The sequence below is a fragment of the Conger conger genome, chromosome 1 (genome assembly GCF_963514075.1).
Source record: "Conger conger chromosome 1, fConCon1.1, whole genome shotgun sequence".
Classification (NCBI taxonomy): Eukaryota; Metazoa; Chordata; class Actinopteri; order Anguilliformes; family Congridae; genus Conger; species Conger conger.
The window spans coordinates 80,019,689-80,046,520 of NC_083760.1; the positions used below are offsets into that span (position 1 = coordinate 80,019,689).

The 26,832-nt window shown below is 42.4% G+C and overlaps 1 protein-coding gene across 1 annotated transcript in view; it reads right to left on the reverse strand.

The window, feature by feature from the left end:
• Window positions 1-46: 46 nt before the first annotated feature.
• LOC133135104 (hemicentin-1-like) overlaps window positions 47-26,832 on the reverse strand; it is a 30,279-nt gene continuing 3,493 nt past the window's right edge. The window contains exons 2-13 of the mRNA XM_061251924.1: window positions 26,255-26,590; window positions 6,281-6,331; window positions 5,371-5,547; window positions 4,280-4,330; window positions 3,485-3,763; window positions 2,937-3,194; window positions 1,705-1,804; window positions 1,396-1,418; window positions 1,216-1,286; window positions 891-933; window positions 735-786; window positions 47-578 (exon numbers count right to left, since the gene is read on the reverse strand). Coding sequence (XP_061107908.1) covers window positions 572-578; window positions 735-786; window positions 891-933; window positions 1,216-1,286; window positions 1,396-1,418; window positions 1,705-1,804; window positions 2,937-3,194; window positions 3,485-3,763; window positions 4,280-4,330; window positions 5,371-5,547; window positions 6,281-6,331; window positions 26,255-26,590 — 1,448 coding nt within the window. The 3' untranslated portion in view covers window positions 47-571. The remainder of the gene's footprint in view (window positions 579-734; window positions 787-890; window positions 934-1,215; window positions 1,287-1,395; window positions 1,419-1,704; window positions 1,805-2,936; window positions 3,195-3,484; window positions 3,764-4,279; window positions 4,331-5,370; window positions 5,548-6,280; window positions 6,332-26,254; window positions 26,591-26,832) is intronic.

The window sequence follows — 26,832 nt, forward strand, 5'->3', positions numbered from 1 at the left end:
TGTTTTATGTGCGAAAAACAACAACAAAACACTATTCATTACTCGTCTACTAAATCTAAACATAAATGAAGAGGCTATAGGCTACCGATAAGGCAATGTACAGGATGACATTTAACGATGACAAATGCCTGTCACTGGCTATTTTAGCACACAGCCCACTGAAGAGCCCCAAAATTGCACCAATTATGACTAATCTGAATTGAATAGTATATCATACATGACATCATATATTGTTATCATAAGACAATTATAAACCGATTGACTGACAAAACAGGCAATAACGCTCAAATCGTGCTGCTCCTGACAGGTGCACTTTTGATGCACATTTGGAAGCTAGAAAAACGGGAAAGACGTGTCTTGGTAAAAACGGTGTCTTGGTAAATGCAGATGGACTATGTTCGGGGTGGCACTGGGGTGGCCAATCAGATTTTAGGAGTGGTAGTATTTGTTTAACCATATTGGAATCGGAACCCTGTAACCATTAAGAATCAGAACGAATAAGAAGAACCAGAACCGGAATTGCTGAAATCCAAATGATACCAAGCCCTACACAGGTCTGCCCTGCCATTCTTCAATGACTGAAAAAGAGAGAGAGAAACAGGAAGGGAGAAAAGAGGTTGTGTGAGTTTCACCATGACTTATGCGCAACAACAGAATTAAATGTACAGTTAAAATAGTATATCACAAACTTTGGACAACAAAGAATACTTAAAACAAGATATTTTTAAGCCAACCTCTTCATGGTGCAGTAGGTAGCACTATCTTTGAATTGCAATTCCTGATAATCTAGAAGCAAGAATGACAAAAATGATGCTACAGTAGCTAGAAAATGACATTTTCAATCTTACAATTACAAGTCTTAACATGGTCCAAGATGAACAGGGTCTTACCATCTCTGTTTTCTGAAGCTACAGACCTGGGATCAATTGAGCCCTAGAGCACAACAGCAAAGGAACCATGAGATCATTTCTGACCAAAATGTGATAGTGACCAGAAAGGAACTGTACAGTGTAATTACAAACCTTCAAGTCAAATATACTAAGTTGTGCTGAGAGTACAAGGCATTCACTATGTGTGAGTGCAGAAATGTTTCGCAGCTGTGCACCTGTTGCATAATGAGCCATCAGAGACAGACAGGATGCAAAATGTCCGCACAGTGTGCTGCGGGAAGGGAGCAACTCCAGCTCAATAAACTCTGACTCCACAGTCTCTCACCTCAGCCAGGTTTTCATACACAACGGGTCCACCCAACTCTTTGGTATTTTCATACACAACAGCCTGTGCATCTGAAATACAGAACCGATGTAATGTATTATTAGTGCCCTTAATTCAAGTGATCATACATTTGAAGGCAAAATGTTCATTGTAAGGTACAGTATATGTAGGTTTATTCACCTTGGTTGCATGGGATGTCCCTCCTGTAGAAACACAAGGAGACACACATTACATTTGAACAGTGAGAGTGTTGTGTGTTTCATAACTGATGCCAAAGGATATATTAGCATTAGTGACACACTCAATTACTGACACAGAGGTGCAATAGACTGCATTCATAAACAGTGGTTGACAATTAATGCAATATTTTTGCAACAATTCTTCTCTTGGCATAATGCACGTAATATGTATTCAATGTAACATAAATATGAAACAAAAATGAAAACATAATTATGGTTTGCTTGAATAAGAGCGAACTGGAGTGTTTACCTCTTTTTCTTCTTCATGCAGACAAAAGCCCCTCCAGCCAGTGCTACACATGCCAGAGCGCCAAACGTACCCCCAAGTATTGCCCCTAATGGGGCGGGTACTGCAGAAACACAGAGCGTAGCCACAGAACGCTGGTTAAAACAGTGCTGTGCACATGCTGAGAGAAACCTGCTCTCTGGAACACTGAGTCTGAGAGAGACCTGCTCTCTGGAACACTGAGTCTGAGAGAAACCTGCTCTCTGGAACATGAGTCTGAGAGAAACCTGCTCTCTGGAACACTGAGTCTGAGAGAGACCTGCTCTCTGGAACACTGAGTCTGAGAGAGACCTGCTCTCTTGAACACTGAGTCTGAGAGAAACCTGCTCTCTGGAACACTGAGTCTGAGAGAAACCTGCTCTCTGGAATACTGAGTCTGAGAGAAACCTGCTCTCTGGAGCACGCTTCTGACCTGCTCTCTGGAACACTCAAAAGTTTTTTGTTGTCTAGCTTGTGCTGTACACATGCTAGCAGGGTGCTCATTTCAGCATGTACACAGCTCATCCAGTGTAATCAACAGCTTCTCCATGCTCCTTCAGTTGTGCATAGATCGACACCGTCCATAATAGCACCTCATTACACACATATAGTTATTAATCGATTTTAAATCAGATTAAATGCATTTCAGAATGTTATTATTATTCAGTGAGCAGATGTTCTTTCCCAGAGGGATCCCTAGGTATGCATACACATCCATACAACATAAGAAACGTACTGAACAATTTCCACTACTGTGTTAATAACAATTAGAGTCATTGTGATTACACCATTGGCATTTGGCAGACGCTCTTATCCAGAGCGACGTACAGTCGATTAGACTATGCAGGAGACAATCCTCCCCTGGAGCAATGCAGGGTTAAGGGCCTTGCTCAAGGGCCCAACGGCTGTGGAGATCTTATTGTGGCTCCACCGGGATTAGAACCGCTGACCGCGCGTGTCCCAGTCATTTACCGTAACCACTACGCTACAGGCCGCCCTGTGTTAATATCATTGTGTTAATATCATTAAGGCAAATAGACAAGCATTGAATTGTAATTCCCGATATGGCTGTATGACACCAGTAGGACAGGATGGGATGCTCTACTCTTGTATGGCAACACAACTCTACAGTCATGGTGCACTACTACACCACATTCATGCTTACAATTACTATGATATATGCATATATGTTGCATTTCAGCTTTGAAAAATCTCACCTGTAACAGTCAACAGATGTGGAGCGGAGGAAATATTTAAACCAGTCACAGAATTCCTAGCCAGACAGGTGTAAGTCCCACTGTAATCAATTAAGGCATTTGCAATAGTGTACTCCTCTGTTAGGACACCAGTCTCTGTCCCATTAAAGGTCCAGGTGAATGTTGCAGGAGGTACTGATGATGCAGAACAGATCAGAACCACTGTGTTGCCCACTTCTATCTCTCTGTGTCTCTGTATGACAACATCCTCTGGTCCATCTGTAACCCACAGCCCAGCCAGTTAGAGTGAAGCACACTGCAGTGAACACAGCTCTCAGGAGAGTTACTGATGTACAGACATGATAGAGAGAGCTGGTGATTCATCATGGCAGTGACAGCCCAGGTTTGGGTTCATTGGTTCACGTTTGGTTAGTGGAACTATAACAACAAGCTATGCACACTTGCACAATAATGGAACTGTTTCTGTGGTTTTTATATGTGCAAAACACAGAAATAAAACACACTTTTGTGTTTGGAAATGAATACAGGCCAGGCTTCCCTCTACTCACAGTTGACAGTTAGGTAGTAGCTGACAGTGTCTGTGCTCACAGGGTTGGTAAGTCTGCATTGGTAGTGCCCATTATCCGAGCCTTGTACAGGGTCTATGGACACAGAGCTGTTGTCACCGGAGACGGTGATTCTGTTGCTAGGAGACAGTGAGTTTCCATCCTTCAGCCACTTCCTGGAGATGAGGGTTCCAGCAGCTGCCTGACAGCTCAGGTTGGCAGAGCCGTTACCTGCTATCAGGACTCCTGTGGGACCTGTGATGTTCACATCGGATATCTTCTCTGCATTGGAGAGAGAACATGATTCCACACATTTAAATTTCAATCACCTCAAACAAGGAGAAGGTAATAGTTGCATTCAGCAAAATTCAACACCAAAGTGTGTGTGAAATCTTAAAGTGATAGAGAACACAGAGTCTGAGAGAAACCTGCTCTCTGGAACACTGAGTCTGAGAGATTACATTACATTACATTACATTATTGGCATTTGGCAGACGCTCTTATCCAGAGCGACGTATAACAAAGTGCATACCCATAACCAGGGATAAGTTCGCTGAAAGACCCTAGATACCTGCTCTCTGGAACACTGAGTTTGAGAGATACCTGCTCTTTGGAACACTGAGTCTGAGAGATACCTGCTCTCTGGAGCATTCTTCTGACCTGCTCTCTGGAACACTTAAAAGTTTTTTGTTATCTAGCATCTGCTGTACACATGCTAGCAGGGTGCTCATTTCAGCATGTACACAGCTCAGCCAGTGTAATCAACAGCTTCTGCATGCTGGCTGGCAGAGCCTTTACCTGCTATCAGCACTCCAGTGGGAACTGTGGTCTTGACACCGGATATCTTCTCTGCATTGGAGAGAGAACATGATTGCACACATTTAAATTTAATTCACCTCAGACAAAGAGAAGGTAATAGTTGCATTCAGCAAAATTCAACACCAAAGTGTGTGTGAAATCTTAAAGTGATAGAGAAATCTGCTCTCTGGAACACTGAGTCTGAGAGATACCTGCTCTCTGGAACACTGAGTCTGAGGAATTCCTGCTCTCTGGAACACTGAGTCTGAGAGATACCTGCTCTCTGGAACACTGAGTCTGAGAGAAACCTGCTCTCTGGAACACTGAGTCTGAGAGATACCTGCTCTCTGGAACACTGAGTCTGAGAGAAACCTGCTCTCTGGAACACTGAGTCTGAGAGAAACCTGCTCTCTGGAACACTGAGTCTGAGAGAAACCTGCTCTCCGGAGCATTCTTCTGACCTGCTCTCTGGAACACTTAAAAGTTTTTTGTTATCTAGCATGTGCTGTACACATGCTAGCAGGGTGCTCATTTCAGCATGTACACAGCTCAGCCAGTGTAATCACAGGCTTTGGAATGCTCCTCCAGTCGTGCATAGATCCACACCATCCAAAATAGCACCTCATTACACACATATAGTTATTAATCGATTTAAAATCAGATTAAATGCATTTCAGAATTTTATTATTATTTAAGTAGCAGATGTTCTTTCCCAGAGAGATCCCAAGGTACGCATACACATCCATACAACATAAGAAACTAACTGAACAATTTCCACTCCTGTGTAAATAACAGTTAGAGTTATTGTGTTAATATCATTAAGGCAAATAGACAAGCACTGAATTGTAATTCCCGATATGGCTGTATGACACCAGTAGGACAGGATGGGATGCTCTACTCTTGTATGGCAACACAACTCTACAGTCATGGTCCACTACTACACCACATTCATGCTTACACTTACTATGATATATGCATATATGTCGCATTTCAGCTTTGAAACATCTCACCTGTAACAGTCAACAGATGTGGAGCAGAGGAAATACTTAAACCAGTCACAGAATTCGTAGCCAGACAGGTGTAAGTCCCACCGTGATCAATGGTGGCATTCGCAATAGTGTACTCCTCTGTTAGGACACCAGTCTCTTTCCCATTAAAGGTCCAGGTGAATGTTGCAGGAGATATTGATGATGCAGAACAGGTCAGCACCACTCTGTTGCCCACTTCTATCTCTCTGTGTCCCTGTATGAAAACGTCCTCTGGTCCATCTGTAACCCACAGCCCAGCCCAGTTAAGAGTGAAGCACACTGCAGTGAACACAGTCACTAATGAATTTGGTTAGTGGAGCTATAACTTGCACACTTGCACAGTCAAAGCTATCACATAATGTAACTGTTTCTGTAGTTTTTAAATGTGCAAAACACAGAAATAAAACACACTTTTGTGTTTAGAAATGAATACAGGCCAGGCTTCCCTCTACTCACAATTGACAGTTAGGTAGTAGCTGACAGTGTCTGTGCTCACAGGGTTGGTAAGTCTGCATTGGTAGTGCCCATTATCAGAGCCTTGTACAGGGTCTATAGACACAGAGCTGTTGTCACCGGAGAAGGTGATTCTGTTGCTAGGAGACAGTGAGTGTCCATCCTTCAGCCACTTCCAGGAGATGAGGGTTCCAGCAGCTGCCTCTGGAACACTGAGTCTGAGAGATACCTGCTCTCAGGAACACTGAGTCTGAGAGATACCTGCTCTCTGGAACACTGAGTCTGAGAGAAACCTGCTCTCTGGAACACTGAGTCTGAGAGATACCTGCTCTCTGGAACACTGAGTCTGAGAGATACCTGCTCTCTGGAACACGCTTCTGACCTGCTCTCTGGAACACTTAAAAGTTTTTTGTGATCTAGCTTGTGCTGTACACATGCTAGCAGGGTGCTCATTTCAGCAAGTACACAGCTCAGCCAGTGTAATCAACAGCTTCTGAATGCTGGCTGGTAGAGCCTTTACCTGTTATCAGCACTCCAGTGGGAACTGTGGTCTTGACACCGGATATCTTCTCTGCATTGGAGAGAGAACATGATTCCACACATTTAAATTTCAATCACCTCAAACAAGGAGAAGGTAATAGTTGCATTCAGCAAAATTCAACACCAAAGTGTGTGTGACATCTTAAAATAAACCATTGCATGATATAAATAAATATAAATAAGTATTTTTTTTGCCACTGCTCTCTGAAATGCTGATTCTTAGAAACCTGCTCTCTGGAGCACTTAGTCTGAGAGAAACCTGCTCTCTGGAACACTGAGTCTGAGAAACCTGCTCTCTGGAACATGGAGTCTGTGAGAATCCTATTCCATGGAACGCTGACTCTGAGAGAAACCTGCTCTCTGGAACACTGTCTGAGAGATTTCATGATTTAAATGCACCGAGTTTCTCTCCTACCTGTTCCCAGTGAACTGTTTTAATCCTTTGTTCTGCTAAAGGTTATTTGCCAAACATATTTGCACTGCCGTAAAATAAAAGTAATTATTCAAGGACACTATTTTGCTTTACAGGGGGACCTCTTGCCTGATTCAGTTACCAATCAACTGTGTACTCTTATGACAGAGCAAGGTCCCCTGATAAAAAAAAAGCTGGAGTCTGTCTGAAAACAGGTCCAAGCACCCTTGTTCATTCCATCACAATCTCTCATCCTACTCGTAGTCACTTTTACAGTAATGGGCGGATCATTCTAGTTGGACAAACTCCATCCAGTGATTATAGAGTATCTGAGACCACATTGCTGCCATACTTAGTACTCACCGTACACTTACAGTCTAGTTTCCCCAGGCAGTGATTCAGCGTTACTTGTTGTCAGGGTCACAGAATAATCTCCCGAGTCTCTCAGTGTCAGCTCTCTGAGCTCCAGAGAACCAGTGACATCGTTCACACTCACTCTGCCCTTGTACCAAAGCCCTGGTCTAGTGACAGTAGGGAGAAAGGCAATTACACTTACTTATTGTTAGTAATTCTGGTCCTGCTGGGCTGACTGTTGTTGTGAATGTTGCACTTCCTCCTCCTTCTTCAATGAGAGGTCCCGGTGGTGGAACCTTCAGACCAGAAGAGCACCCTGAGGGAAACAAGGGAAATGCTCCTGTAAATATTTCTCCCTGCATAGTTAAAGTATGAACATACATGAGTGTTTTTTGAGTTTTGATTATATTTGCAAACGTGTGCCTAAAAGCACAGAATAACAGGGTGCATCCACCAGTTTAACGCATTGCAGGTAGGCTATATACTCTAAGATTATCGATGACATGACAATGCAACATACAATATAGTACATGTGTCAGAGAGGCATTCATCAAGAATTTCAAATAGTATCCTAATCACTGACATCTGAACCACAGTTCAGTTATTATTTATTTTTAATTAATTTTTCTTAATCCATTGTCATTACATTACACTTATCTATTTCTCTAATTAATGCAGAAACTTGGTTGAACTTTGCAGTCATGCTATAATGTAAAACAGGTTGGCATCAGCATCCGGGAGGCATACTGATATACCGCACAAATACCAGTTATTGTTATCAGCCACATAATTTCTATTCTGTGTGTCAAAGGGTCTATACATTTTCAATAAAACAGAATAGTACTCTTAAGTCAACCCTTATTTTAAAATCAGAGACGCATTTATCAAGTGAATTCAGTAAACACATTCATAAACAACCTTTCTCTGAGGCTTTGATGGGCAGTCCCTCCCTAATTAACCTGCACAGCTGTTCATATCCATTTTACCAGTGGAGTATGTATTTATCTATCTTCAAAAAGACAGTACATTTTAGCCTATGCTTCCATTGGCATCTGGCACCATTTCTGTGATTACAGAAGTAGTGTTTGCTCAAATGTGGCCTCGTCTTGAATGAAAAACACTGCTAGTGGATATTTTACTATAAGAATGTAGCAAAATAGCCTTGTTATCTCATTAGGTGTTGAAACCTTGGGATAGAAATTGGCTCAGGCGGTAAGAGCAGTCATCTGGCAGTCGGAGGGTTGCTGGTTCGATCCTGCCCTGGGTGTGTCGAAGTGTCCCTGAGCCAAATGCTGGTGAGCTGGTTGGTGCCAATGGCAATGGCAGCCAATCACCGTTGGTGTGTGTGAGTATACGTATGAATGGGTGAACGAGAAGCATCAATTGTACAGCGCTTTGGATAAAGGCGCTATATAAATGCCAACCATTTACCTCCAGGGATCAGGAAGTGGATCACGCCTGAAACGGACATAAGTTGCAGTACACTTCAACGCACAAGCCATTCAAACTCTAATCCCCTCATTGGGGTAGAAGAGGTAGTGAAACTGGAGGACACTGGTGGTCTTTGGTTAGGTTTGGTTTTTGGTTTTAATTGGAAATTAGCATCCAAGTCCTGCACCTTGGGTTGGCGTTCTGCTTTTTATCACTGGTCTTTCAGAATGTTTGGCTGCCTTCAGGTTTCCTGAGCATTTTGGGCGGAAACAAGCTGGGGTTTGGTATGGTCTTCCATTCATTTCCTTTGTGACTGCTGTCTGTGTCTGTAAACTTCATTGCTTTAAGGTAGATGAACCTGTAGATTAGACATGCATATGCTCTGCTGCACATCGCTGTTGTATCGTGTGGTAGGCCAACGCCTTCCTGTCAGTTGAAGCAGTCTGGTCTTTCCATAGAGTGTCTATAGGAACGGGAGAGAATGGGAGGCAGTGGCGGCTGCTGGCTTAAATTTTTGGTGAAGCAAGCCCACCATCACCCCTGGTGACAATCAACTCCTGTGAGTGTCATGCTTTACTGGTTGACCAAGGCCTTTTCAGGTGATATAAACTGACCACATCTATTAAACAGCCCATTAAACAGATTTAAATTGTCCTCCCATTCAAAGTGATCAACACAAAAAAGAATACAGTGACAAGTAGGCATGTACTCATCACATTTATTAGGAGTCAGATTATGACATCTCACTATCTATTATCTAATCAGCCAATTGTGTGGCAGCAATGTGATGCATACAATCATGTAGATAGAGGTCAGGAGCTTCAGTTAATGTTCACATCAACCATCAGAAGTGACGTTAGCCTTGGAATGATTGTTGTTGGCAGACAGGATGGTTAGAGTATCTCAGAAACTGCTGATTTCCTGGGATTTTCACACACACTAGTCTCTTGAGTTTGCAAAGAATGGTGAAAAAAAAAGATATATCCAGTGAGCAGCACTTCTGCAGACAGAAACGGCTTGTTAATGAGAGACAGAAGCTGACAAGTTGATAGTAACGCAACTATCCACACATTACAACATTGGTATGCAGAAGAGCATCTCTGAACACACAATGCATCATAACTTTAAGTGGATAGGCTACAGGAGTAGAAATTCTGTATAACTTCAGCTCATCAAAGAACCGACTATGGGCATGTTATTGAAGTGACGACTAAAAACTAGTCACATTACGTTTCCAATGGTGTGTAGTTTGTTAGGCTTGCGTAAAACAACACAGCATGTGTAAGGAAACTGCAGCATTTGCACACTGAGACTGTTGCGCTTCGGCAAAATCTTGAGATTTGTATGGCAAAACAGGTTGACGTTTTACAACAGAAAATGACTTTCTTGATGTTGACTGATGCTTTTGTTGACTTTTTTTTCAATCTCTCTTTTTTTAATGCCAAAATTTGGGCCGGCTGCAGGCAGGAGCTTGTCTTCAGTGAATGGCCATGGTGTCTCTACCTCAAATTAATCTAGAATTACGACACCAAACAATAGTCGACATAGCCTTTTGTAAGAATTCGCCATCTAACAGAGTAATGTCATAACTTGAATTAAAATAATTTTACTTCCCCTTTTTTCTCAGTGTTAATGTTATGGTAGTTGTCCCTGATATCATAGCATTTCAAGAAAGAGCTATAAACATACGCAGTAAACATAGTACAGTAAGCATAATTAGTATCACTGTCGTGAGTTAAATGTCTGACCTGTGAGTAGGGCTAGAATGCCTGTGGTCAGCGCTATAACTTCCATCATGCTCAGCATGAAGCTGCTAAAGAGAACTGAAGAGGTTTAATCTGACGCAGGGAAGTAAATATGCTTGAAACGGGGAACTATGAGTACAATGGGCTCTGCTTCCAACAAAGTTTATCCAATGTCTTCAAATTAAAGCTGGCAGTCTGCAGTTCAAACATGTACAAATAGTTTCATTTCAAATCCAATGTGTGGCCGTACAAGGCCAAGACAACAAAAATGTGTCACCGTCCAAATATAGACTGCTTTGTATACCGACTTGTGGTTATACTGACAATTGTTAGGGAAAAATGCCCTTTAACATTTCACAGGTGAGCATCGTCTGAGGAAACAGATCCCAGTAAAAACAACGATAGCTATACTTGAGTTTAACTTTCGTATTTATTTGCAAAGAAATGACAGAAAGTGAGAAAGCTTACCAGCTTTCTGATTTGAATCGGACATTGTAAGACTCTTACACACACTTTTTCAGAAGGGGGGCTTTACCAAAACAAAAAGACGTGAAGCTGGCTACGAACATTGATCAGTATTTTGGTCTTCCGAATACCCCTTGCTGACCTTGCTGTAAGACCAGCATGCGCTAGCTACCCCCTTCTAGGAGAAGCAGAGACATTAAGGTCAAAGGCTGTCTGCTGGGAGAGAGACAGACTCTTGGTAAGCACTTAATTCAGTCTAATAGTAATGAGGATGAGACGGGTGCCCGGGGGTTGGACCCAAAATGCACGACTCAGAAACAATGGTTAGATAAAGTCCCGTCAGGGCTTTATTCGGGACGAATCCCAGGAGCGTAGTCAAAACAAGCAAAGTCCATACACGTAGATCCAGCCAAACAAATAAACAAACAAAAAGCACGGTGCCGAGGGAAGAGGCAAACTCGTAGTCGGTAGACGTGCAGGAAGGTCCGGTAGCAGGAGAGCTGTCAGCGGGGCAGAAGTACAGGCGGACGGCAGGCAGGGTCGTAGTCGAGGGCGAAGCGGGAGTCGAAACCATGAAACAATCAGCGAGGCAAAGGTACAAAAACAGTAGGCGAAGACGTGGTCAAAAAACAAACGATGGTCAACGAAACAGAAATCAATAACACTGGTCGGTAAAACAGGCTCGGCTCTTAACGTGACTCAACCAGTAACTAATGCTCAAGAGTTGCTTGTAAACAAGAGGCAGACAATTTCGCAACAAATAGTAGCGCGACTGGGATATAAATGCAGGTGTAGACAGGTGTAGACAATTAGTTCGAGCGCAGCAAGAAAATAGAAAACAGGTGCGATGGATGACAATTCTAACAAGGTAATTAGTAATCGTTAGTAATAAACCTATCCTGCCCTAGCATTAGTAAATTAGTAAATGACAGGCACGAGAAACGTAAGGTAACATGAACACATGATTAGTTTGTTAGTTCTACCCAATCCTGATCTAGCGTTAGTAGTTTTAGTAAATTGACAAATAGAAACAATTAGGGTGTGAATGACAGAAAGAGAGAGAGAGAAAGGCAGAACGCAAGATTTGCGGAAAGACATGTAAAAGTATATGTTTAAACAGTAACCAGTGTAAGTAAAAATAAACATAAATCAAAAAATAAATCGTAACAAGAAATAAACTAAACAACATGACGAACCTAGACTAACATAATACATTATAAGACAATTACGAGACTAAGACAAAATGAATAAACATAAAACATGGCAAAACAGACCTGAAACGTGACAGAGGATTAAAAATAGAAGGTTATCACATGATTGTCATTTTGTGAACACACATTTTCAATTAAGAATCAAATAAGAAAATTACCCTTGCACAATATACTGACAATCAAAGTTTGAAAAATGAAAAAAGGAAAATACTATACTAATACCAACAAATACATGCCTCTTAAGGAAACCATTATATCCTTATATTTCCTAACCTATATTTCCAAACTGTTATACTGTAGCAATTGTGAAAAACTTCATTAGCAAGGTGGTCATCGTTATTTGTCTTGCCAATGTTCCTGAATATTCTCTAGCTTGTGGTCTTGTGTTCTATTCACCACCACCCAGAAGAAGAACTAAATATATTCTTGAATTGACTGAGTTTGAAATCAAGAAAAGCAATGGGCTTCTCCAGTATCTCAGAAGAAACTGAGATGCAGCTCTTGGACTAGATGGAATTTTTTGTGGGAAATAATTGCTTGTTTGCTTGCATTGCACGGAGATTATACCTCTGAGTAAGGCCCCACCTTACATCCAGACTGCTCCCTACACCCCAGCAAGACAACTCAGCTCTTTTGACGCCTTGTGGTCCCCTCATTATGAGCACCAGGTGGTCAGGCTGCACGTTCACTCCTGTTCTCTGTTCTGGTTCCTCAGTGGTGAAATTACCTGCCTACCACTGTCAGACCACCAGAATCCCTCCCCAAATTTCAACGCAGAGAGAAAACGCACCTTTTCAGACTGTACCTTAGACCTCCCTCCTGATTTACCCCACCCCATCCAATATCCCTTTTCTATACCCTTATAAAAAACTGCACTTACTGTACTATTACTATTTTCTTTGTCCATCCATCCATCCATTATCTTAACCCGCTTATCCTGAACAGGGTTGCAGGGGGGCTGGAGCCTATCCCAGCATACACTGGGCAGAAGGCAGGAATACATCCTGGACAGGTTCCCAGTTCATCGCAGGGCACACACATCATTCACTCACACACTCATACCCACAGGCAATTTAGACTCTCCAATCAGCCTAACCTGCATGTCTCCGGACTGTGGGAGGAAACCGGAGTACCCGGAGGAAACCCACGTGAACACGGGGAGAACATGCAAACTCCACACAGAGAGGCCCTGGCCACCTGGGATTCGAACCCAGGACCTCCTTGTTGTGAGGCGGCTTCGCTACCCACTGCACCATCCATGCCGCCCCCCAACAAAACATTTGATCCACATAATTGTATGCATGACATTGTTTTACAGTGATAGTTCACTTTCTGTGGTTTTTTATATTATTATTAGTTTTAGTGCATATTGTAATTAGTCCCATACTGTTTCTATATGCAACGGAGGATACCCAAGATATTTATTAGGTCATTCAGCACAAGATAATCATCCCCTCCTTGGCAGGAGAAGGCATGGCTTGCATAACAAGTCCCACAGCTTGCCAGTGACATCTCAGTGTCAAAAATATAGGGAAATATAATTCAGTCCACAAACTATAAAGTTGATGAAAATATCCTTATGTGGCTAAGACATTAATTATTGGATCTACCTTTATTTCATTTTTTGTAAATAACGGCATAATCTTTGATTCCAAAGATGATTGACAAGCAGTTTTATTTCCCTCACTTTTACACTTTTAGGCACTTTCTTCCCGCAGCAAGTTTGTTTTGCATATAATTCACGTTATATAGTGCTCCTCGCGTCACAAAGGAAGACTATGATGCTGTCATAAGTGATCGAAGTGTTATTTTCAAACTTCTATTCAGCAGTCCGTTTTCTGAAATTATTGAAAATCGTATTTCTAAAACGCCAGTTAGGCTTTAATTAACTAAACGGATCACTAAACACCGAAAACAATGTGCCACAAACAGCATCTGAACTAATAAACACAACACACCACTAGAGGGGACCAAACGCCTTCTAAATGAACAACGAGATAAGGCGGAATATTCTACTTCATCTACAGCCTACATATGAGCTCCGTTGAGATTTTTTGTCAACGTGACATTCTACTGTACTCGAAAAACTTGGATAATCATTGTGACTGTCATAAGACCAACCTTTTAAAAACTACAATGTGAAATCAGATTTTATTTTTCCATACAATAATTATGTCAGTTAAAATGCATACATGTCAAATCAAGTACTTTTAGGTTTGATGCCTATTCACTGTAATTGTGTCAGTTGTTGCCGTACAAATTATGAATATTAAGCGATAAAAGGAGATAGGCGATAAAAGTGATATTTCGTGCATGACGTCATAACGGAAGGCAGTAAGGATGTCCATTTCCTCATAATGGTCCAGGTCAAGCACTCGAGTTATTGAAAGGTACTACTGGTGGTAATAGGAAATAGTTAGTGTATGTACGCTAGCTTATCATATAAGCACTAAGATAACTAAATCCTTTTAACGAAAGAGAACAAAGTTCTGTTTGCATATTTTAATTTTCCATTTCATAGGAGAGCACACTTCTGGAGACTGTGATAACATATCGTAAACAGTTGTAATTCATAGGTCATTGAGTATGAGTTTGCTCCCAAGAATTTCAGTCCGATAACAAAAATGACTCATTTGAAATAAAGACGATGTAAATCATAAAACCACAGCCCATAAGTAATAGAATGATCATTTTACACTGAATACAGAACCCCCTACAGGCTGATGAAACAGAGGATCTGAATCTCAATCACCTGAATCTCAAACACCGCAAACTCCCGTACAAATGACAGCGCAGCAGGGCAGAAAGAACGGTTGCTGACATTAACTTTTCCCACAGGCTTTAGGAATGGTAATTGTAGTTTGAGTAATTCAAGGGAATCGAAACCTGCGCCATCAAAGATTTCACCACCTCACTGGGACTATTGCAGACTTATAGGGATGATACAGCCATGATAAATACAGGGGTCATAAATGATTAGTAAGTCCCTGCCCAGTCATAAACAAAGACAAGCTGCTACCAGTGGGACTTTAGTATAGTATTACTGTATTGTGGAGCCCATGCTTTCTTAGTTATGATTTTACAGGGGGATCTTCATGGTCTATGCAACATAAAATAGTCTATGCATAGAAATACAGACAGAAGAGTAGGCAGTGTGAGCGAGCGGTTGTACAGTATATATAAACGTGACATTAGCTCAGGAAGTAAGAGCGACTGATTGTCTCCCCCACCGTGCGTGTCGATTCATTGGCTGATTAAATATTTGCATTAACAATCTGGTCTACCTAATAAAGTGCTCACTGAGAGTGCAAATAAAGTCCATTTACCATATTCACTACTATAAAATCAGGGAGCACTAAGTTACTGAAGTGTGAATGAGAGCAGGACAGTGGAGAAGGAACTGCATGTGTGTGCGCATGTGTGTATGCATTGGCCTATATTCATATTTACTATGTCAATAATAATTTGATCCAAACAGCCAGGTGGTGGGTACTGGTCAATCTATCTAGTAAATATGATGTATTTTTATTATGATGGCAGTTTTGAACCCCATACACAGAAGTAAGTACACAGAGAGTATTCAAAGTTATATCCGTCCACCACCACCACAATAACAACAACTGTAAAAGGCAAACCACCCTAACTTGGATCACACTAGACCACTAATGCCAACTAACTTCACCTTTTCCCAATGCCATTTAATGTTGTGAATGCTTTACATTTTCAATTTGTTTTCATAAAATACACCATTTACGCTATTCCATTGACAAATGGCTCTGTTTTACTGACTGGGCGTTTGATTGGCTGATGTGAAACTGGTCACCTGCCACACGACTGTCAGCCTCCATCATCATTCTCTCTGCGGCTGTCCTTTCTCTTTCTTCCTCTATCCTCCGTTTCACCACATCTATGCTCTGTCTCAGTTTTTTTATTTCTTCCATCTTCAACACCATCGATGATTTCTCTTGTCTCCTGCTCCTTTCGTTCTTTCACCACCTCCACCTTTAAGCGCGAATGTATTGCCCCATACAAGAGCCTCAATAGCTTTTTATAAAACGGTTACAACATTTATAAACAGTTAATGGATGACACAATATTACTTTATTTTCTAAATCATTAAGCAACCATTCTTCCGCCAGATAATGTAGTCCGCAGAACACAATTAATGGTTGCTGGGCAATAGAAAACAGCTGCTAGCAACAAATTGGTATCGTTAATGTTACTTTCTCGTGGCCGCATCTAGTTAGCTGTTCAATTGGCTTTATTTACGTTTATTTGGATGCTGTCCCATTTGTTCAGGCTAAATGCCTCCTGTCTCGGTTCTCCTTTTAACTGCTGGGCCTGGGGTAACGTTGACATCAGTGACGGCCAGTACAGTATGTCACTCCAGCGTTTTCTGTCCCTGACATTGAGTCTCCAATAGCTTCGAAGCGAGCTTTCACATTTATGACCACTGACTGACATTATCTCTCTCACTTCGAGCCTCGCATTCGATAATGTCTGCACCATGGTACTGTGGAGACAGTGGCTGCTATAGATTTCAGTCAAAATAACGGACAGAGTGATATCGTTTGCAAACAGGCTGATTTACTTTTACTGTATATGGGACTTACAGTCACGGTGAAACAGCGGTCTCAGCCAATCAGCTTCAGGATCGAAACGAACCGTTTTACAGATGGGTAAGTGTGTGTGTAGACTGTTAGTAGGCTTCTGATTAAGTTTCCTTTCTTGGTTAACCAACTAACCAACTAACCTTCGGTAGAAGCGCTGGAGCTGCTTACGTGAGGTGGGTGTGGGCCAGTCGGTAACTGCCAGAATCTTCTTGGGATCCGCCCTGATCCGTCCCCTCTCAAGGATAAACCCCAGGAACTCAACTGTGTCGGAGTGGAAGACGCACTTCTCCGCCTCTGTTCTCAAGGAGTCTCTGTAGAACTTGCCTGACGTGGTGCTCATGATCCTTGGCATTGGTGGAGTAGATCAAGATGTCATCCAGGTAGACGAACACATGGCGACCCAACAAGTCCCGAAGAACATCATTCACCAGGGTCTGGAACACAGCAGGAGCATTGGTGAGGCCGAATGGCATGACCAGGTATTCGAAGTGTCCGAGAGAGGTGTTGAAGGCGGTCTTCCATTCATCGCCCTCACGGATACGCACCAGGTGGTAAGCGTTGCGGAGATCCAACTTGGTGAAGATGGTGGCCTCGTGAAGTGGGTGGAACGCGGAGTCCATCAGGGGCAGAGGATACCTGTTCCTCACCGTGATGTTGTTCAGCTCCCTGTAGTCGATGCACGGGCGTAGGGAGCCATCCTTCTTCTGGACGAAGAAGAATCCCGCACCGACGGGAGAGGAAGACGGGCAAATTAGTCCGTTAGCCAGGCAGTCACGGATGTATTTCTCCATAGCCTCCCTTTCAGGTCTGGAGACGTTGTATAGGCGACTTGAGGGGAGTGACGAACCGGGAAGGAGCTCGATGGCGCAGTCGTAGGGTCGATGAGGCGGCAGTGACTGAGCTTGGGTCTTGGAGAACACTGTGCCCAGGTCATGGTAAGGAGAGGGGACCCTCTCCAGGGAGGGTTTGGGAGTCTGTGGTAGAGCTGGCACTCCCTCTGCTGGTGGTGGGGCGGAACGCAAGCAGGACAGATGGCGCTTAGGATCCCATGCTTGCACTTGGTTAGAACTCCAGTTGATCGTGGGGTTGTGTTTCTGGAGCCAGGGTAATCCCAAGATGAGTTGGTCATTAGGGGACTGGATGACGCGGAACTGGATCATCTCCCGATGGTTCCCAGAAATGATCAGTTGTAAGGGAATGGTGATGTGCGTCATGCGGCAGAAAGTCCTTCCATCCAGCGACCGCGCGTTCTCAGGGTGGGGTAGAGGGAGGGTGGGGATGTTCAGTTCAGACACCAACACTTCGTCGATGAGGTTGGCGTCCGCTCCAGAATCCACCAACGCGTTAATCCGGGTTGTTCTGTCGGGGAGAATTAACAGCGTGGTGAGCGTGGGACGATGGTTGTCTCTGTCAGAACCCTCATGCCTGTCGACTGCTCTCACCTCTACTGGTCGCCTGGTCCTGAAGGGGCACCGAGCCTGGGTGTGACCCGGCCTCCCACAGTAGAAGCACGAGCCGGTGGTTCTGCGGCGTGCTCGTTCCTCGGTAGAGATCCTGGTACCGGCCCGGGACAGGTCCATGGGTTCGGGTCCCTCCGACTGCTGCTCCTTTAGTCAAGGACTTGGCCCCTGCCTGGGGTACGGGTTGCCGGGAAGGATCGGTCTCTCCGGCCGGCGTTGTCTGGCACGGTTGTCCAGGCGGATCGTGGTGCACACGAGTTGGTCGAGCTGGGTGATGGGGTCCAGTCGCGCCAACTCGTCCTGAAGCGTCTCGCTCAGGCTGGCCAGGAAGAGATTCGCCAATGCTGCATCGTTCCAACTAGTAGCCGCCGCGAGAGTGCGGAAGTCGATGGAGTGATCTGCCGCGGTCTTCCGTCCCTGGCGCAGAGCAATCAGTCTCTGGGATGGCTCCTGGTCGCTGGATGCGTGTTGGAACACCTTCCGAATCTCATCGGCGAAGACTGGGTAACGAGGAGGAAAAGAATCCCCGGACCACACCGCCGTAGCCCAATCCAACGCCCTCCCCTTGAGCAGTCCCATCACATAGCCTATCCGACAGTCGTCGCTGTTGTAGGTCTGCGGCTGTTGCTTGAAAACAAACTCGCATTGGAGTAGGAACGCCTTGCACTTCTCAGGTTCTCCACCGAACCTCTCCGGAGGGGGTTGTTGGGGCTCCCGGAATTGCCAGGCTCCCGAGGGGTTGACCGCCGGGGAAGTGGGTGGGTGGGTGGGTTCCTCCCGTGGTTGTGGCAGGACCGCGACGGCGAGCCTCCTCATCTCTGCACACAGTTCACAAATCTCCAGGTGAAGCTCGGAGATTCCTTGTGAATGCTGCCGGACGATGGCTCCTTGTTCCTGGAGGGCGTGGAACGTGGAGCAGTTGAGTCAGCAGGGTCCATATTGGCGAAATTGTTCTGAGACAGGTGCGTGGGGGTTGGACCCAAAATGCACGACTCAGAAACAATAGTAATATAAAGACCCCTCAGGGCTTTATTCGGGACGAATCCCAGGAGCGTAGTCAAAACAAGCAAAGTCCATACACATAGATCCAGCCAAACAAATAGTAAACAAACAAAAAGCACGGTGCCGAGGGAAGAGGCAAACTCGTAGTCGGTAGACGTGCAGGGAGGTCCGGTAGCAGGAGAGCTGTCAGCGGGGCAGATAAACAGACGGACGGCAGGCAGAGGCGTAGTCGTGGGCGAAGCGGGAGTCGAAACCATGAAACAATCAGCAAAGCAAAAGTACAAAAACGGTAGGCGAGGACGTGGTCAAAAAGCAAACGATGGTCACAAAACAGAAATCAATAATCAATGGTCGGTAAACAGGCTTGGATCGTAACGTGTAATCAATAGTAGTAAATGCTCAAGAGTTGCGTGGTAAACAGAGGCAGACAATTTCGCGAAGAACAGTTGTGCGACTGGGCTATAAATGTGGGTGTAGACAGGTGTAGACAATTAGTTAGAGCGTAGCAAGGAAATGGAAAACAGGTGCGATGGATGACAAGTTTAACAAGGTGATTAGTAATTGTTAGTAATAAACCTATCCTGCCCTAGCATTAGTAAATTAGTAAATGACATGCACGAGAAACGTAAGGTAACATGAACACATGATTAGTTTTGTTAGTTTCTACCCAATCCTGATCTAGCGTTAGTAGTTTTAGTAAATTGACAAATGGAAACAATTAGGGAGTGAATGACAGAAAGAGCGAGAGAGAAAAGGCGGAATGCAAGGTTTGCGGAAAAACATGTAAAAGTGTATGCATAAACAACGACCAGTTAACGTAACAATAAACATAAATCAAAACATAACACAAAGCGAAACTAAGACGATAACCACTCAACATAACAAGGTAATATAATCGTACGAAACATAACTAGACATGACAAGAAAATAAATCGTAGCGAAACATAACTAAACAACATGACGAACCTAGACTAACATAATACATGATAAGACACTACGTGACTAAGACAACATGAATAAACAAAAAACATGGCAAGACAGACCTGAAACGTGACAAATAATTAATACTGCATATCTAAAATGTTCTCTCTCGCGTTCAAACATGGTATTTAATGTAGGTACATATTGCAATATGATTCTAAGTTTGAATGTAGATGTAACCGGCCTATTGCAGACACGTACATCTGCTCAGAATCTGCCACCGACAGAGTCATGCGTCAATAGCGTGTCGATTTGTTGAACTACGAGCACGGCTACAGCGTCATAAGCTACACTTCCACTCTCATTTCCATAGCGTGAAAAATGGGCCACAGTAAACGGTCAAAACTGTGGCTTCATTTTGAGGGAAAATGACAACCAGGCAAAATGCCGAGAAAAGACAATAGAGTGAGAATGAGGAAGGAGAGCACAGTGAGTAAGAGGAGGCGCATGTAAATATGATTAAAATGTGAAATTATATTTGATAAGGTCTTAATGATTATAGATTTCAGGGATTCAATTTATTTTTGTTCTCTATGTGTTTAACCATCTCTTTTTTTATATTACTTTTGTGGATATTTCTTCAATTCACTTTGTGGAAATAGTTAAGTTTATTTATTGTTATTGTATGTACAGGGGCGGTTCTAGTTTTTTCTTTACTCAGGTGGCCAAGTGGGGTCCAAGGGTTGCCTGGGGGTGACAACCATGACTCCTGGCTTTGCGCACACAAAACATTTTGGGGGTTATTTATTTTTATTATTTTTATATGTTGTTTTATGTGTGAAAAACAACAACAAAACACTATTCATTACTAGTCTACTAAATCTAAATGTGACGGGTGGGAGGGGGATAAGCCAGAGATACACCTGATTTCATTTCACATGATCAGGTTTAATGAGTCACCTGATGCTTTCTCCTCATGTGACCAAAAGTAATGCAGGTAAAATAGTATGCCGGGCAGCCGCTCTTTGTTTGAAAGTAGTTGGTGCGACAAACACAGTGGTAAGAGCACTGTTTGCATAGGGATTCTGCCGGCGGTGATCTAATACGAAGCGGGTAAGGGAAGCGCCTTTGTCTAAACCGCGTCTTTGTTGAAATTCTTTATGCATAGATCCGTCAATACATGCCGTAAGCTTATCAATTGCGTGATGTGTTTTAAACATTACAGTGTATCAGTCGTTTGGTGCCTGGTTGTCATCTTTGGCTGTAGTACGTGCATGGTGCGCCAATGCTCTCAGGTACTAAAAAAATAAAAAGAAAAATTTTTTCTTGCCGTTTATTGCGGTTTACCCATTAATGATGTACGTTTTTAAAATTGTAGCTCCCTCGTTCACGTCACGACCCAACAGAACGAAGGATGGCTAGCGGTATGAATGTTGATTGAGGATTTTATGAAGGTAAATGTTATGTATATTAAACAGTGTAATTTATGAATTCAAATAAGAAATGTATGCGCTGCTGGGTATTGAATATGCACTCATTGTCTTTGTAGTTTTCTATGCTGAAAATATATTCCAGTCTACATTGTAATTGTACATTGGCTAATGTAGTCTTGTTATTTTCAGGAGCGAATTGTAGCCACTGTTTTTCCCTGCTTCAGAAAAAATGTCAAACTAGTGAATCAAAGCTAGGTTGTAGGAAGTTTCTCTGTGTGCCTTACTAGTGTGTAAAACCACCTCCAAGTTTGTTTGTTTATTATCTTTTTGTTTGTTTGGCGAGGCCTGTTCTTTTCTTTCCTGTGCTGTGGTCATAGGCAGTGTTGTCTTTGGTGGGGCCTTTTACTAAGTGTGTGATGCAGTAACTTTACTGGCTGTGCTGGATTTGTAGTGGGCTAATCGTAATAATTCATTGGAGGATTTGTAGTGGATTCTTCCCTAAGTGTGGTGCATAATTGAACTGATTGTGGCACTCTATGGTGTAGTATATACCTAACTTGTGCGTGCAGCTAAGCCGACTATAGCACTTCTATGGTATAGTATATAGCTGGCTGTTACCTCAGGGTGATTCTGATCTCGGCTGGCCTCCCCTTTTGTTTTCCTCGCCCTTATGGGAATGATTATGTATTTTGGTTTTCCTCAAATTGTAGTAGGCCTAATAGCCTGGCTGTAGCTTAGGCAATGACTCATTGTAGTGGGTGATGTCAGGTATGCTATTGGAATAGTATGTGTAATATTTATAGATACTATTTATACAACTACTCTTTTTCCACCTTGAACAAAGTCTTTATTGATATATATTCTACGTCAACCAAAATACACCAGAAATTAAAGTACATTATTTCGTGCATTCATTCATTTGAATACCTGATAGTGGGGAATACCGGGCTACTCCCGGACCTAGTTACTCAGACCCTTAGTGATCTCTTTTAGTGTGGTCTAGGTTACATAAACATAAATGAAGAGGCTATAGGCTACTGATAAGGCAATGACATTTAATGATGACAAATGCCTGTCACACTGGCTATTTTAGCACACAGCCCACCAAAGAGCCCCAAAATTGCACCAATTATGACTAATCTGAATTGAATATTACATCATACATGACATCATATATTGTTATCACAATTATAAACCGATTGACTGACAAAACAGGCAATAACGCGCAAATCAGATTGCTGCTCCTGACAGGTGCACTTTTGATGCAGCAAAACGGGAAAGACGTGTCTTGGTAAAAACGGTGTCTTGGTAAATGCAGATGGACTATGTGCGGGGTGGCACTGGGGTGGCCAATCAGATTTTAGGAGTGGCAGTATTTGTTTAACCATATTGGAATCGGAACCCTGGAACCAAGAATCAGAACGGATAAGCAGAACCGGAACCGGAATTGCTGAAATCCAAATGATACCAAGCCCTACACAGGTCTGCCCTGCCATTCTTCAATGACTGAAAGAGAGAGAGAAACAGGAAGGGAGAAAAGAGGTTGTGTGAGTTTCACCATGACTTACGTGCAACAACAGAATTAAATGTACAGTTAAAATAGTATATCACAAACTTTGGACAACAAAGAATACTTATAACAAGATATTTTTAAGCCAACCTCTTCATGGTGCAGTAGGTAGCACTATCTTTGAATTGCAATTCCTGATAATCTAGAAGCAAGAAGGACAAAAATGATGCTACAGTAGCTAGAAAATGCAATTTTCAATCTTACAATTACAAGTCTTAACATGGTCCAAGATGAACATCTCTGTTTTCTGAAGCTACAGACCTGGGATCAATTGAGCCCTAGAGCACAACAGCAAAGGAACCATGAGATCATTTCTGACCAAAATGTGATAGTGAACAGAAAGGAACTGTACAGTGTAATTACAACCCTTCAAGTCAAATATACCAAGTTGTGCTGAGAGTACAAGACATTCACTATGTGTGAGTGCAGAAATGTTTTGCAGCTGTGCACCTGTTGCATAATGAGCCATCAGAGACAGACAGGACGCAAAATGTCCGCACAGTGTGCTGTGGGAAGGGAGCAACTCCAGCTCAATAAACTCTGACTCCACAGTCTCTCACCTCAGCCAGGTTTTCATACACAACGGGTCCACCCAACTCTTTGGTATTTTCATACACAACAGCCTGTGCATCTGAAATACAGAACCGATGTAATGTATTATTAGTGCCCATAATTCAAGTGATCATACATTTGTAGGCAAAATGTTCATTGTAAGGTACAGTATATGTAGGTGTATTCACCTTGGTTGCATGGGATGTCCCTCCTGTAGAAGCACAAGGAGACAAACATTACATTTGAACAGTTTGAGTGTTGTGTGTTTCATAACTGATGCAAAATGATATTAGCATTAGTGACACACTCAATTACTGACACAGAGGTGCAATAGACTGCATTCATAAACAGTGGTTGACAATGCAATATTTTTGCAACAATTCTTCTCTTGGCATAATGCATGTAATATGTATTCAATGTATCATCAACATGAAACAAAAATGACAACATAATTATGGTTTGTTTGAATAAGAGAGAACTGGTGTGTTTACCTCTTTTTCTTCTTCATGAAGACAAAAGCCCCTCCAGCCAGTGCTACACATGCCAGAGCGCCAAACGTACCCCCAAGTATTGCCCCTAGTGGGGTGGGTACTGCAGAAACACAGAGCATCGCCACAGAACCCTGGTTAAAACAGTGCTGTGCACATGCTGAGAGAGACCTGCTCTCTGGGACACTGAGTCTGAGAAAAACCTGCTCTCTGGAACACTCAAAAGTTTTTTGTTGTGCTCTACACATGCTAGCAGGGTGCTCATTTCAGCATGTACACAGCTCAGCCAGTGTAATCAACAGCTTCTGCATGCTCCTCCAGTCGTGCATAGATCCACACCATCCAGAATAGCACCTCATTACACACATATAGTTATTAATCCATTTTAAATCAGATTAAATGCATTTCAGAATGTTATTATTATTCAATTAGCAGATGTTCTTCCCCAGAGAGATCCCTAGGTATGCATACACATCCGTACAACATAAGAAACTAACTGAACAATTTTCACTACTGTGTTAATAACAATTAGTCATTGTGTTAATATCATTAAGGCAAATAGACAAGCACTGAATTGTAATTCCCGATATGGCTGTATGACACCAGTAGGACAGGATGGGATTCTCTACTGTCACGTTTCATGTTTGTCATGTCATGTTTTATGTTTAGTTATGGTCTTGGTTATGTTATTGTCATGTCATGTATTATGTTAATCTAGTACAGGGGTCAGCAACCCTGGTCCTGGAGAGCCGCAGGGTGTGCTGGCTTTCGTTGTTACTCAGCACTTAATTGATCAATTAAAGCAGTCGATTTCTCAGTTAACTGGCCTCACCTGGTTTCTTGGGTATGAATCGGTTGCTGATAATAAGGCGAAAACAAAAACCAGCAGACCCTGCGGCTCTCCAGCACCAGGGTTGCCGACCCCTGGTCAAGTATCACCACGTTTTTATGTTTCATGTCATGTTATGTTTCATGTTTAGTTGTTGTTATGATTTAATTGTTAGTCTTGCCATGTCATGTTATTTAGTTTATTGTCATATTTCGCAAACTTGTTATGTCAGAACTAATTTTTTCATGTTGCGTTGTACTGAAAAAGCATACACTTTTTCATGTCTTTCTGCAAGTCTTGCATTCCTGCTTTCTCTCTCTCCCTTTCTGTCACTCACACCCTAATTGTTTCAATTTCCCTCTACTTACTAATCTACTAATGCTAGGGTAATGGGTAATACTAACATTCTCACCAGGTGTTCATGTTTACCTTACGTTTCTTGTGCATGTCATTGACTAATTTACTAATGCTAGGGCAGGATATGTTTATTACTAACGATTACTAATTAACTTGTTAATCCTCCACACCTGATTTCCATTCTCTTGCTTCTATGCCTTCCTAAATGGTAATCAGACCCTTTAACCGTAATAGACAATGTTGACATAACACACACAAAATCACATTGCAAAATCGTCAATATACACTTAACTTTATATAGCACTTTTAACTTGAATTGAGTATATGTAATTTGTATCCCACAAAAACAACCACAATCTTTTAATGGATATCAATACCAACATTTGGCATTAAAGCACTCAATGGACTTGCAGACAACTCATCAAATGAACCTGTTTGTGTTTCCAGCCGGATTGGGTCCAAAGGCAGAAATCAGAAATCAGAAATCAGAAATGTTCCATTGTGATATTCACATTTTATCCCCCGTTTTGTAATATTGACATTTTATTGTGAAAATTACTTTTGTTATTAAGTATAGTCAAAAGGCAAACTTTCATGGCAAAACTTCAGCCATTCAAAAGTTAACATCTAAATTTAGAAAAAAGAAAGACATTAATGCTTTCATTGAACACTTTGTCACTCTGAGATAAGGCCATTATAACAAGGCAATCAATTAGGAAAGTGCAGCTCTTGTATGTCTCCATATTAACAGTAGGTCAGGCCTCCAGACTGGGACAAATGGAATTTTTTTTTGTAGGTCACACAGGTGAGACTAAAAAAGTAAAAAATGCAAATGATGTAACACTTTCACACCCATTTATCTGTATGGTGTGGAATTAGCCTATTTAATAGGGTTATATCTGTAATTAAAAGGGAATGCACACAAAATCAAAGAAAAAAAAAAAAGATAAATGGAATAAATAAAACCCTAATGATTGCAGACAGACAGGTTGTTGTGTCCAATGTGGGGGACATTCAGACATTATCGAGTAAATGATGCCCATAAGCAAACAGAAATAACAGAATATTTTAAATGCAGCGGACAGTTCTAAATGCCATACTTAGTACTCACCGTACACTTCCAGTCTAGTTTTCCCTTGCAGTGATTGAGCGTTACTTGTTGTCAGGGTCACAGAATAATCTCCCGAGTCTCCCAGTGTCAGCTCTCTGAGCTCCAGAAAACCAGTGACATTGTTCAGACTCACTCTGCCCACGTACCCAGGCCCTGGTTTAGTGGCAGTAGGGAGAAAGGCAATTACACTTACAGGTCCAGAGCCTTTATTAAAAGACCAGGTTATTGCTGCTAATTCTGGTCCTGTTGGGTTGACTGTTGTTGTGAATGTTACACTTCCTCCTACTTCTCCATTCAGAGGTCCCAGTGGTAGATAATTCAGACCAGAAGAGCACCCTGAGGGAAACAAGGGAAATGTTCCTATAAATATTTCTCCATGCATATATATATATTTTTTAAAGATATTTTTTAGGCCTTTTTCAGCTTTATTAAACAGTATAGTATAGAGCAGTGGTCTCCAACCCTGGTCCTGGAGAGCTACAGGGTCTGCTGGTTTTCCTTGTTACCCAGCAATTAACTGTAATCAACTGCTCTAATTGATTAATTAACTCCCCTCACCTGCTTACTTGGGTCTCAAC